Source organism: Pundamilia nyererei, unplaced genomic scaffold (genome assembly GCF_000239375.1).
Source record: "Pundamilia nyererei isolate P.nyererei 1_Seehausen unplaced genomic scaffold, PunNye1.0 scaffold00003, whole genome shotgun sequence".
Taxonomy (NCBI): domain Eukaryota; kingdom Metazoa; phylum Chordata; class Actinopteri; order Cichliformes; family Cichlidae; genus Pundamilia; species Pundamilia nyererei.
Window position 1 is genome coordinate 8,697,056 of NW_005187404.1, and position 12,322 is coordinate 8,709,377.

The window sequence follows — 12,322 nt, forward strand, 5'->3', positions numbered from 1 at the left end:
TATATATATATATATATATACACACACACACACATATATACTGCATAAGGGCTTTCATGTCATGTCATGTTCTTCAAACATCGGGTCTCATAGAAGACAAACAGTGCAAGTAAGGATGTTCACTTTTGCTTTGTTTTTACATGGACAAAAGAGTTTTTGACAAGATTGTAACTGTAATGAGATTTTATTTTATATGAACGAAATGTTAATGATAGAATGAATGATATTCTTTCATTCAATTCAACAGATTTACAGCTTGATGATTAAACACTACATCCTCAAAGCAAAATGTGTGGGTGGTAATGTGTCTAACATCGAGACATGCATGACTGAGCATAAGTGAAATCAAAACGTGAATGTGGATTGAAGACAAAAATGTTTTGAAGAAAAAAAAATCCCAATTTTTGTCGTACTCATACATTTGCAATTGCATAAACCAAACTTGCATAATCATTAAAACACACAGCTTTACAGCACGGGAATACAGTTACAGCTTTAAAGTTAAAAGTCTAATTCTCACAGTGCATTTTGCAGCAGCACGGAATTTTTAAAAGCAAAAAGCTCTTAAAATGACATTCACAATCATCATAGGTAGTTTAGAGATCCATGAAAAGGAGGAAGAAAAGGAGAATGCAATGTTCAAGCAATACAGTGACATTATGAACAGGACTCCCACAGGAATGAAACCCTCTCTGAAAAAGAAGTAACCCAACTCTCAGAGATGGTTTGGAATAGCAACAACATATACTAATCCCTTTCGTTTCTCAACATAAAACATTATTATTAGACTTGCAAAAAAAGCAGGTTTACCTTTAAATTACTGTTTTAATGCAAAAGTAAGTGGTAAAAGGAATAGGCCATTTTTACGACAATTTTCCCCCCCAACAGAGCACAATTATGAAAAGCTTCTACTGTACCAACATATATACATAAACATTTATGTATTACCTTTTCACATTCACTTAAACCTTATGGGTAAAGGTAGAGGATGTATTTTAGAAAACACACACATACAACCACAAACACATGAAACACAAAATAGTCAGTGTTATGAGTCAGGCAATCTTAACTCCTGAAGAAGTAAAAGGTTTACATTTCTGAAATCCATTTTTTCAGTCACAGTGGTTTTGCTCTTGATACATATGTCTTGACAACGATGTGATTTTTTTTAAATGCAGAAAGGATATTTCCGGGGACTCTGATATAAACTGTAGAAGCATTTACACTTTCTTGGAGAAAAAGGACATTACACATGTTTACAGATGTTATTGTTACTCCCATTCTGAGGGCTCCCCTCCGCAGGAAGTTGTTATGCTTGAGACAGACAGTCTATGTTTATCCCTCAGTCGAGATAAGGTGGTCTCTACTTTGTTGCCTACTGCTTCTTTATATGAAAGTAAATACAACGTGGGCGATGCCTGAGAAAGTCTCTGAAGCCACCAGCAGAGTCTGGTCAACACAATGCAGAGCAGAAAAATGTAGGCTTGACCCTTTGGGACCTTTCTGTAAAATTGAGAAAAATCTACTGACTTTTTGGTCTAGTGCCAACCTGTGTTTGAGATTTTTGGTCTTAAATAAAAATACACTATATAGACAAAAAAACCAAAATAGGCTTCATCTGTTAATCTTCAAATTCAGGTGCTTTCTATTCCATTGCCACAAGTTTACAAAATCAATCACCTAGCCATGAAGACTGCCTTTGAAAACACTTGTGAGAAAGCAGGTTGTCCTAAAGAGCTCACTGAATTCAAGTAAAGGTACTGTAATAGGACGCCATCACTGCAGCAATTAAGTTTGTAGAACTCTTCCCTCTTGAGTGATCTTACTGCAAGTGGAAACATTAAATAACCGCAACAACTCAGTCATGAAGAAGCAGGCCACATAAAGGTACCGAGCGAGGTCGGTAATTCTCTGTAACTCTCTGCTGACTCAGTAACTTCAGAGTTAACATCAGCATGAGAACAGTGCCCGGGGAGCTTCATGGTATGCGTTTCCATTCCTGAGCAGCTCCTTTAGGTGTCCCAGTACTTGTGTCCATATCAAGTGCTTTGGTTTTTGACCAAATTTGGGTTCTTCACTGGATACACTCATGCTCGTTCATAATAACCACTGACACATTAGTAATTAGCATTGCTAACACTGGATCTGCTACACATTAGCATATGTTGCACATACAACAAACATTGACATCATTAGCATTCAGCTTGGATCACCCCATATGGAAAATAAATTTCCAGCCCCATTGTCTCCATTAGTAAATGTTTCCTAATATACAGAAAGTTCTATGAGACTTATATATCACACTGTGATTTAGTTCTATATTTATTCTTATGCATAATAAATTTTACTTGATTAAATTTTAATTCATATGTTTTTTAATTCATGTTTCATGACACACAAATACATTTTCAATACATAAGTTGTAGTATGAGACACACAAGTCTTTCAAGACATACAAAATACAAACATTTCCTGTAAGTTAATTTAATTTCCATATGGAGATATCCATGGTGGCAGACTTGTTAAGGCTATTCTGGGTTATGGGCAGTGGACAGTTCAATAATAATTGTGTATATCTGTTACACACATATGTCATCCAAATAAACCGTATAAGCAGGCACGTTGCGTGAGCTGAATCTCATGTCATCCATGCTTTAGACACAGATAATGCATTAACAGACTTACTGACTTACTGTGCCTTAAAGAAAGGGCCGACTGATTGAGATTCAAACAACAACAACTATACATTCATACATTTCCATACAGCTTTCCTCAACTGCATATATTCAGATTTTACAGTATGTCATCCTTGGGCCTGACATGACTGTAAGTGTTCCTTAGTCCCAAGTCACAGTGCTGTTTTAATGGCACAACTCCCCTTGCAATGTTGAAATAACTTCCGTCCATTAGTGGAAAGTTAACAGTTAGTGCAGTCATTTTTTCCAAAGTTAAGGGAGAAATTTCAACGGCAGCGCGTAGATTTAAATTGTGACAGTCTTGTCTTTGTGCCTTCAAATACTAGGTGCAGGAATTTTGGATTCATACATTCATTTCATTTTAGAGTTTTCCTTAAATGTTTTTTCCATATAGAAACGTCCTCCAGCCTCCAGGCCATCACCTTGCACTGCCATGGGTTTTTGTGGGTCATCGAGGTAAATTGGAATACATGTTGGTTGGTGGAACTGACGTGTCTGGTGGGTTGCGTTGTATGACATTGTCAAGGGGTAAAGACAGAGCGCAGTGTGCTGTCGTCTTTACGGCTCCTTTACTGAAGCGGAAGCTCAGCAGAGAGCAAAGGTGGCGAAACACGGACTTGCGGCAGATGATAAAGACCCAAGGATCAACGATGGGGTTGACCGCATAGAATCTGAAAGCTGCCAGGTTTGTTTTGTCACCGCAAAATGGATGGATCGCATTGATAAAGCCTGCAATCTGTAAAGAAAAGACAGAGAGAGCGTCAAGGTCAGATGCAATTCCTGTGATTTCCAGTTTACAAGTGTAAATGTTTCTGTACCGTCTCTTCTACAAGGCCAAGGTCAAGAGTTAGAGAGACAATTTTTGTAGAATTGTAAATTAAACAATCAAGATGTGTTTGAAGTGCAAAATTTCAACTTAATTCAAATAAAAATCTGTCTATTTTATATACAGCTCTGCATTCTCAGAAGTTCAAAATTAATGAGACAATCAAAGCAGTTTTATGGCCAGGTAAGACCTGTTCCCTTCAAAGTACTGAATATGTATGTCATAGCTGTTCACTGTTAGTGTAAGTGCGGGAGGTCATCAGTAGGCTGACAAAAAATTTTACACTGATCTGCTCACCAACACCAAAAGACCTGAAAGACCACAGAAGACAACTGAAGTGCGTGATGACAGAATTATTTCCAAGGTTAAGAAAAACAACTTCATAGCATCTAACTGAGCCAAGAAATCTCTTGAGGAGGCAGATGTATCATTGTCAAACTTTATTATAAAGAGAGCCTTCATGAATGGAAATACAGAGAGTTTACAACAAGGTGCAAACCACTGGTTACACCAGCCGACACAGTTCTCTAAAATAATCTTTGAACGGATGAAACCAAGATGAGCTTGTACCAGAATGATGAAGACAAAGGTATGGAGAAGAAGACAAACAGTAATAAGTTATTAAAAGGTAACAATGTATTTTTAAAAACATTAATACAAATTTTTGAGAGGAAACTTCTTGACAGCGGAAAGTTTTTGGCACACGATTAAAGATATTAAAGAATAAACGTTGTCTCAACTGGATGGAGACCATTCGAAGCTTCCTCCAGCAAATAGAGCAGAGTCGTCGGCACTTTGTTGCTAAAGCCAGATGAAAACTCAACTGCGTGTTCAGCATCAGTGTCAAAGGAGATGGCAGTTCATCTTGCTGTGCAAGGCTTTAACAAATGTCAGCATCATCACACGTGGTGTAAGCGCATCTTTAAGTTTCAAATGTACAAAGTGTTCCGAAAACAGACCCACATAAGGCAGCATGTTAAAACCACATCTTTTTCCTGTATCGACCTTTATGGTATGACAGACTGGAGAAAAGCAGGCCAGACAACAGCAGCAGCTGGCTGCTTACAAAGCCAGGGCAGAGAGAGAAGCAGCAGCTGGCAAAGCATCTTTGTCACCTCACTCCCATTCTCTATCAACAATTCTCCATTTCCTCCACGAAATATCCAACAAACATTCTCCTAATTAATGGCTTCTGCTGATTGACTGCTTTTCTACATCGGTGTAAATGTTTCCATGTTGCTAGGGACTGGACTGAAAACTAATAAGCAAGAAACATGAGAGAGGCCTGAGGGAGAGTCCAGACCCAGTGCAGGGACCAGTCACAAGCATGACTGAATGCTTCGCACACTTATCAGCTGGCTAAATTCAACCAAACATGATATTTCACCTAAAGATGTCTGGGTATGCCGATGACAAACAATAAAAAAAAAAGACAGAGAATAAGAGAAGAGGCACACCCAAAATAACAGCACTTATCATGTGATTTTACTGAAAGGGGTTGAGCTCAACGGTATAACAACATCAAAATCCTGGAAGAGAGCCGTCATCCTGCATGTGTCAGTAGCAGTTACAGTTGAGCGTGGAATGAAATACTCTCCAGATGTTTTTGACTTTTTAGGAAGTAATCATGCAATTTTAAGTCGTCTAAAATTTCTTGAATTGCACAACTGATGCTGGCAGATTCTAGCGGATTTCACAGGCTTAATAAATGGCAGATAAGACAAGGAAGGATTTTACGAAAACACATCTGAGCTAGTGTGTCCTCAACTTCCTTTCACACAACACGTTTCCTTTTTTGCAGGCGTAGACTGCAAAATTTCACAATTTACCTGCTGCCACCACTTTATTAGTAAGTTTCTCTCCTCCTTGTTACTACATTAGTAGCAACTGGTAGTAAAATAAAAAAACTCCAGCTTTAGTAAAAACCAGTAGCTTCCAAGATGGAGTTGGAACTCAATAAAATTATCAATGTCGACTGTGTGTAAATGAAATGCCAGCAAACTTGAAAAATAGTCACCCAAAGTATGTAAGCAGGAAGTCATTGCAGCATCAAGAGCGGTAATAAAACTTTGAAAAATTGGGGAGCGGTTATTTAATAAACTCATCTGGAAGTATTCAGAGAGTTTTGAATGTTTGTTTTGTTAGTTGAGAATTAATTATTTTTAATTCATCACTGCGTGAAGCGGCTGTTAACTGCTTTGTGATTGCCAGCGTAGATCACGTACATTACTAGTCTTAAAATTGGCTTTTGTTGCCTAGGCATCAAAGGTTACAATGATATACACGCTGAAAAATGGAAGATTACTAAACTCAAACAAACAGTTTGAATTTAGTAAACTCAAGATTTATGTATCGTGTGTGCGTGTGGAAAAGGGCCCGAGTGTACAGATGTCAGCACAATTTGGTGGCAGATACATTTTAAAAGCTCTGGAGAATCATAGAGAAAGATGTTCGTAGGAACGATAAAGAAAATACAACAACACCCTTAACTATTTTGGCTTCTGACCTAGGAAAAGGTCTCATGCTGGCAATAATTTCTTATTTGATTTAATGTTTCAAACAAAAATGAATCTTGGCATTAAACACACTAACAAACACAATGACAAATGCTTCTTGTGCTCAATGCAAAGTTATGGTACCCTTAATTCATCACGCGGCGCTGCCAGAAACATTTCAAACAGACTCGTGTGCTCTGCTACCTTCCTCGCTATTGTTGTCTCACGCCACATTACCACCCTCGCTCATGCTTCTGCTCCCTACATGCCACCCTGCCTCTTATGGTGCTCTCAGCAGGCTTTAAGCCCCGCAGAGACAAACACAAATCATGAGCCGTCCACTCAAAGCACTACAGGCTGTGGGGCCAAAACTGATGACATGTCAGGCTCTCCTTAAACAGGAGCATATTAATGGATCTGTCTGTGCTTAAAGAGCAGGCCAGACATAGAGGGAAAGCATCATGGGGGATTATTTAGGAGAACAGAGAACCAGGGAGCTGCAGGGAAGGCGTGATGAAGACATATAATGTATCATATATGTACCGTATATAAATCTAGCCAACAAAGTGCCGTACATGTGCAGTTGCATTCACCTATCACCACCCACAGTCTTGCAAATTGTAATGACAAATACTGAATGAAACAGAACCTCGTCTCTTTTGTAGCCATGGAGATATTTACCTTTTAACCAAATACTCTTTTAAAGCAGGTAAAGAAATCGATGGATTTTAAACATTTCACGATTATACGCAGAAAGCTTTGGAGGGCACTGTTACCAGACAAGTACCAGACTATTATTATTATATTTCAGCTGATGGTTTCACATCCAGCCTATTTTACTTTGATATTTCAAGAGCCCTCGGACTTCTCAGTATGGTTTTTCCTTGCCTGCATGCAGCTTTCTCAATCCTCAGTTCCTTCCCTCACCACCTCTCCTCAAGTCTTAATCCTACCCAGCAGAGATGCAAAGAGAGTGGAGCCAAGGCAACAGGCATATAACAAAATGAGGTATTTTTGCTTAGACGCTTAGACAATCTGAATGAATGCAGAGACTCCTTTATTTACAGACCCCCCCCGCCGCCGCCCCACCAATGCCATGGTTTATATGTTCCAGCCGTGTCACGCACGTTAGCAGAGGATGCAACACCTGTGCACCCTCGAATAAAACTCGTCCGACAAGCCTCCTCTCTCCTCTCTGCCAGATGCATTTTAGGAATTGAGACATCCTTCAGCATGGCATATTTAGATTGATTTCTGGGTCATGGTAGTGATGAAAGACAGAGGAGATGAGGAGGCACGTGGCATCATTTGCTCTGGTCTGACCGGAGATGCAGTTATCCTTTATTTAGGCCACCCGTTTTGGAGATTTTGCTTTTGTTTTATTTTGCTCAAATTGTTTTTTATGGATCTCACTTCTTTGTTCTGACAGTCTTCATGTACCTGGATCCAGGCCATCTGTTGTAAATAAGGCATGTAAGACACACATAGGTTGCATGTAAGATGGTTGATGATGGCTGCTTCATTCAGGAAACAGACCACATAATGGATTTCTACACTCTACAACCCATTACTGCCTATCGTGTTGTCCTAGTGGACTCCCCTAACTCTGTCTTCCTGATCCTGTTTCACTGCAGATTATTCTGAAACTTTAGATCAGACAGTGCAGAGAAAACGGGGCTTTCAGAGATCATTTACAGATCGATTACAGTCTCTGAAGGAATTAAAATTTTTGGAAAATATGCATAATTACTTACTTATTCCTAGAGTAAGAAGAGAAACTCAATATCAATCTCATTGGCGCCTGTTAAACCTGCAATATTTGTTTTGTTTTGTTTTAGTTGGAGAAAATGAACTATTAATACAAAACTGACATCGTATGTGCAGCTTCTTACATGTTTGTATTCAATATTTGTGCTTCTTTAACTTCTACAGAAAACAGCTGCTTCTTTAGTTACCTAATACACCCCAGTGTTTGCCCCCGGCTGCTTGCTTTTCAGGAAATGGAAAGCGTGTTGTGTAGTGTGAGGTCGCTCAGAGTGTTTCCGTTAAAAAAACACAGCCTGTGTCAGTAACACTGATCATAGCTTGAGCTAGATCTGCACGAGTCTAAAGCTATGACTCCCACAATTTACAATACACGAACTCATTTGATCTGTTCTTAATACAAAAGCACTGATTTTAACAGGTTTAAGTATGGAAGTGGCTTAATGTGTACTGACGTTTGCCACAAACATTATTGTTTAACAAATTTCTGCACTTACAGTTTTGTGTTATCATCATTTCAGAGGACGTCACACTTACAGTCATTTCATGGAATCTACTCACTATTTGCCGAATCCTAACATTTGATCTGAACCTGACCTTAAAAGTAAAAGCCTTTCACCGTAGCCATCCCCTTCAAGGGTAAGCTAGCAGTAACACAACACATGCGACCTTATTGCCTCAGGTTGATTCATTCACTTACATTTTGCTCTGAAGTGATTCAGCGATGCTCACACTGATGATATTCTGTTTCCTTCAGCTTCATAACTTGCTTACAGCTGTTAGCCTTTACAAGCAATAGTGAGTCATTTGCAGACTTTTTGGTTCACTTCATTTAAGTCTTTAAGAGAAATCTAACACACCCATCCTCCATGGAATAAATTTATAGGCTTGAGCTTGATTAATGCTCTCGTCTTGCTTTTTTGGAAACAAATGAATCATTTTGGGTTGTAGAGTTGGCAACAGCACGAGAGCACAATTTACCAAAGGTGCGTGTGTGTGTGTGTGTGTGTGTGTGTGTGTGTGTGTGTGTGTGTATGTATCCATGATCGTTTATGTTAAAGAGAGTGTGGGGAGTGAGTTGGAGGGTGGGGTGGGCTGCTTTTAACCATGTAAAGCACTTTGTGCTACATCTTTGTATGAAAAGTGCTTTATAAATAAAGATTGATTGATTGATTGATTGATTGATTGATTGATTGATTGAAAGGTAATCGTACAAAGATTTATAACCATGGCATAGCATGGAGGCATCTGATTCATTCAGCACTTTAAATGAGGTGAATCATAAAAACTACTAACTACGCACAGATGAGCCATGACAGAAAAATGAACGGCCTTTTTATTGTGCAACTCCCTTTAGTGGTGTTTTTCCATGCCTAACATACAACACTGGGAGAAGGGCTTCTGGGTCCTGTGGGATGCACAGCAAGGACTCTGTGTTCCTCGAACTGTTCTTGGCCAGTTTGTTTAGTATAGCTTGCATGTACGCCGTGTCCTGGTAGGGAAAGGGGGGCACATGTGCATGTAAGGTGCCATTAACACAGGATACACTTGGTTTGGGTGGCACATGTTAAAATAACGTCCATATAAACGCCAGGACCGTACTATGTTTCGCTTCACCTTTCAGTGTTTTCTTTATTTATATTGTGGCTGAACTGTGTACATATTCGTGGCTTTATTTTTGAAAGTAATCTTTTACTTTTAGAGACATTTTTCCACATGCAGTAAATTGGTGGAAATGTGAGTTCACCCAAGTGTTTTTTCCCCTGTTTAGTTTTCCAAGTTGTCACTTCTCTTCAACTTCACACATCAACGAACCTTATCCCTGTTTTCTGCCCGTGTGTATTTATCAAAAGATTCATTCAAAACATGACAGCAGATTTATTTTCTTGTAACTCCGCTGGAAGGTCAGCGAAAGGTTCACCACAGCACACTAAAGTTCATTGATCCATTGATCATTGGAGATTATAGGATTTCCACTAACAGCTATGCAGGAGTGTTTTCTGTGTTATTTCTCCTGAACGCCTTAAACAGAGCAACACGAGGCTTAGTGACATAAAGGCTGTCTGAGGATGCTTATCTCTGAGGATGATTATCTCCTGAGATCCTGAAGTTGTTTTGTTTTTGTAGTTGGTGAATTATTCAGTGTGGCACTATAATGCAAGGGTAGACAGTTTTTTTTGTTGCGTGTTTTCTGACATTTGAGGTTAAGGAGAACGTACAGAGAGGAAAAATGAGTGGGTGTTTCCTGCCGACACCGTCTGCAGGATATACATCTCTGGTGCATGTACAACGGCTCAATGGTAACATTTGTTTTCCTTACTGACTTTTTCACAGAAAACACATCCCAGTCTTTGGAGATTATTATTAAGCTGTTCATTTCCATGAAAGACATTTCCAGAAGACAAAAAACTATATGCTGCAATAAGTGACGGTAGTATAGTCAGTCTATATTGATATAATCAGACATGCTTCATCAGGGGAATTACACTGTCTACACTTACGGTCCATTAGTGAGCTTCCTCTCTAAGATGTGCCCAACACTACAGTGAACTACTGCACCTGAAAACATTAAACCTTTTATGATCATCATCTATAAATGACTTCTAAGAATAACGGACTCTCTGAACACTCACACATCAATTCAACTGTCTGCAAAGACCACAGGGCAAAGTAATATTACATTTAACACGCATGCCTTGGTATCGCAAAAAAATGATTCCTGTTTTAAATAGTACACAATGTCTTATACATTACATGCTTTCTAAGTTCGTGGAAAACTCATAAAAGTTTTAAGACAAACCTTTATAATCTCTTTAGAATTCAGGGCCAAATAAAGCTGTCACTCTGAACTCTCTCACAATTAAATCCTGTCTCGGGAGCAGGATGTGCCAAATGTGTAGGAGTTGTCGTTTGCTTAACAACTGACAAAAAGAGGCTGGTGTCAGAACTACACTTCTCAAACTCCCCAAAAGAGGAAGTGGAAGTAACCGTAAAACCATAAAACCCCACTTTTCAAACTGGACAGTGTAAAATATGAGGCACAGTGTTTTAGCTGGGCAAATTACAAAACCTTGAGAGTGTTACAACAGAAGAAGCTGTAGACCGACACTTCCTCTTCATTGGAGATAAAAATGCTCATTTTCTCTGCTGTATCTGATGCTGCTGTGGTCTAAAGAGCTTGGAAAGAAAAGCGCCTGGACTTCTTTAAGTTTCTTGAAACTTAAAACTTCAAGAAACTTAAAGAAGTCCAGACGCTTTTCTTTCCTTAGACTACGGTGACCTGGATGACTGAGAACCTTCACAGACATGATGCTACTGTGCTTTCGTGTATTGTTGACAGGGTCATATATGCCCTTTGAAAACAGCAGGAGTGTATCTTTTGAAATAACTTCAAATCGAACAGAATTGCTCACAGTAAAGTGTAACTGTTGTTGACTGAGGCTGTGTTTAATGTCACTAGTGCAGCCAGATGAATTTAATCCTGGTTGCGACATTCTTTCACAGAGAGCCATCTGGACGTCATCCATGTAAATTAACCGCACATAACCGAGGACTATGAACTAAATCCCTTGTTGCTGTTAGCAGTGAAAAACATCCACTGGAACTAATTTGCTGTTGCTTTAAAACATCAGTCCCAAGGGCGTAGATTTGGCATGGACGGAAGGGACGTGTCCCCACCAATAATTTGATCTATTCGAGTAAAGAAAAACAAACCCGATAGAAAGAAAAAACGATGTGTCAGCGTCTCATTCACCCAGCGGAGCAGAAAGAGTTCAATTACGTCCTCTACTGGAGTCCTACGTCATGTGACAAATATGGCCAATGTGATTGGCTGAGCCTTTCAGGGAGCTCTGTTTAGTTTTAGCAGTAGTGATGTGCGATACCACTGATTTCCTTTCCGATCCGATACCAAGTAAAATTCAGGGTGGTATCGGCGATACTGATCCGATACCGATACTCTGTACAAAAACTTAATGTTTCATTGCATTTCATAATACAATATATAATTATATTATGTAATTGTAATAATAACATAACCATATTGCTTCATAATGATTAGAGGACATCAGACAACTTGTTTTTATTGCTTAATAATGCAGAATAATCATATAGAAAAAAAAAACTGACGTTGTGCGCTATTTGAGCATGTTGCCTGCCTGCAGCACTATGCGAGAGACGTCTTTCTCGCCCTAGCAGCACCTGTCCCTGTCCTCCTCTTCAGTTCGCCTCAACATAAGCTCATCATATTCTGTGATGTGATTTACTCTGAGGTGTTTGACGATGTCAGTGGTGTTGCCACAACACCCCACTGTCTTGCCACATATACCACAAACCGCATCTGGGCTGTTTGTGGAGGTAAAACGCATCCACACATGACTCTGTTTGCGCTCAGCCATTGTTGTGAGTGTGCACGCCAGGGGCGCATATGACTATGAAAGGCGTAAGAGGAAGTAGTTCCTTCAAATTTAGAAGATCCAAATGATATAGTTTCTTTCCACTGCATTCATTTTAATGGAAAAACTACAAATTTACCCCAGAGT

At 39.3% G+C, this 12,322-nt stretch overlaps 1 protein-coding gene across 1 annotated transcript in view; it reads right to left on the minus strand.

The window, feature by feature from the left end:
• Positions 1-176: 176 nt before the first annotated feature.
• Positions 177-12,322, minus strand: part of ptgir (prostaglandin I2 receptor) — a 26,880-nt gene continuing 14,734 nt past the window's right edge. Inside the window, exon 3 of the mRNA XM_005720892.1 lies at positions 177-3,432. Coding sequence (XP_005720949.1) covers positions 3,145-3,432 — 288 coding nt within the window. The 3' untranslated portion in view covers positions 177-3,144. The remainder of the gene's footprint in view (positions 3,433-12,322) is intronic.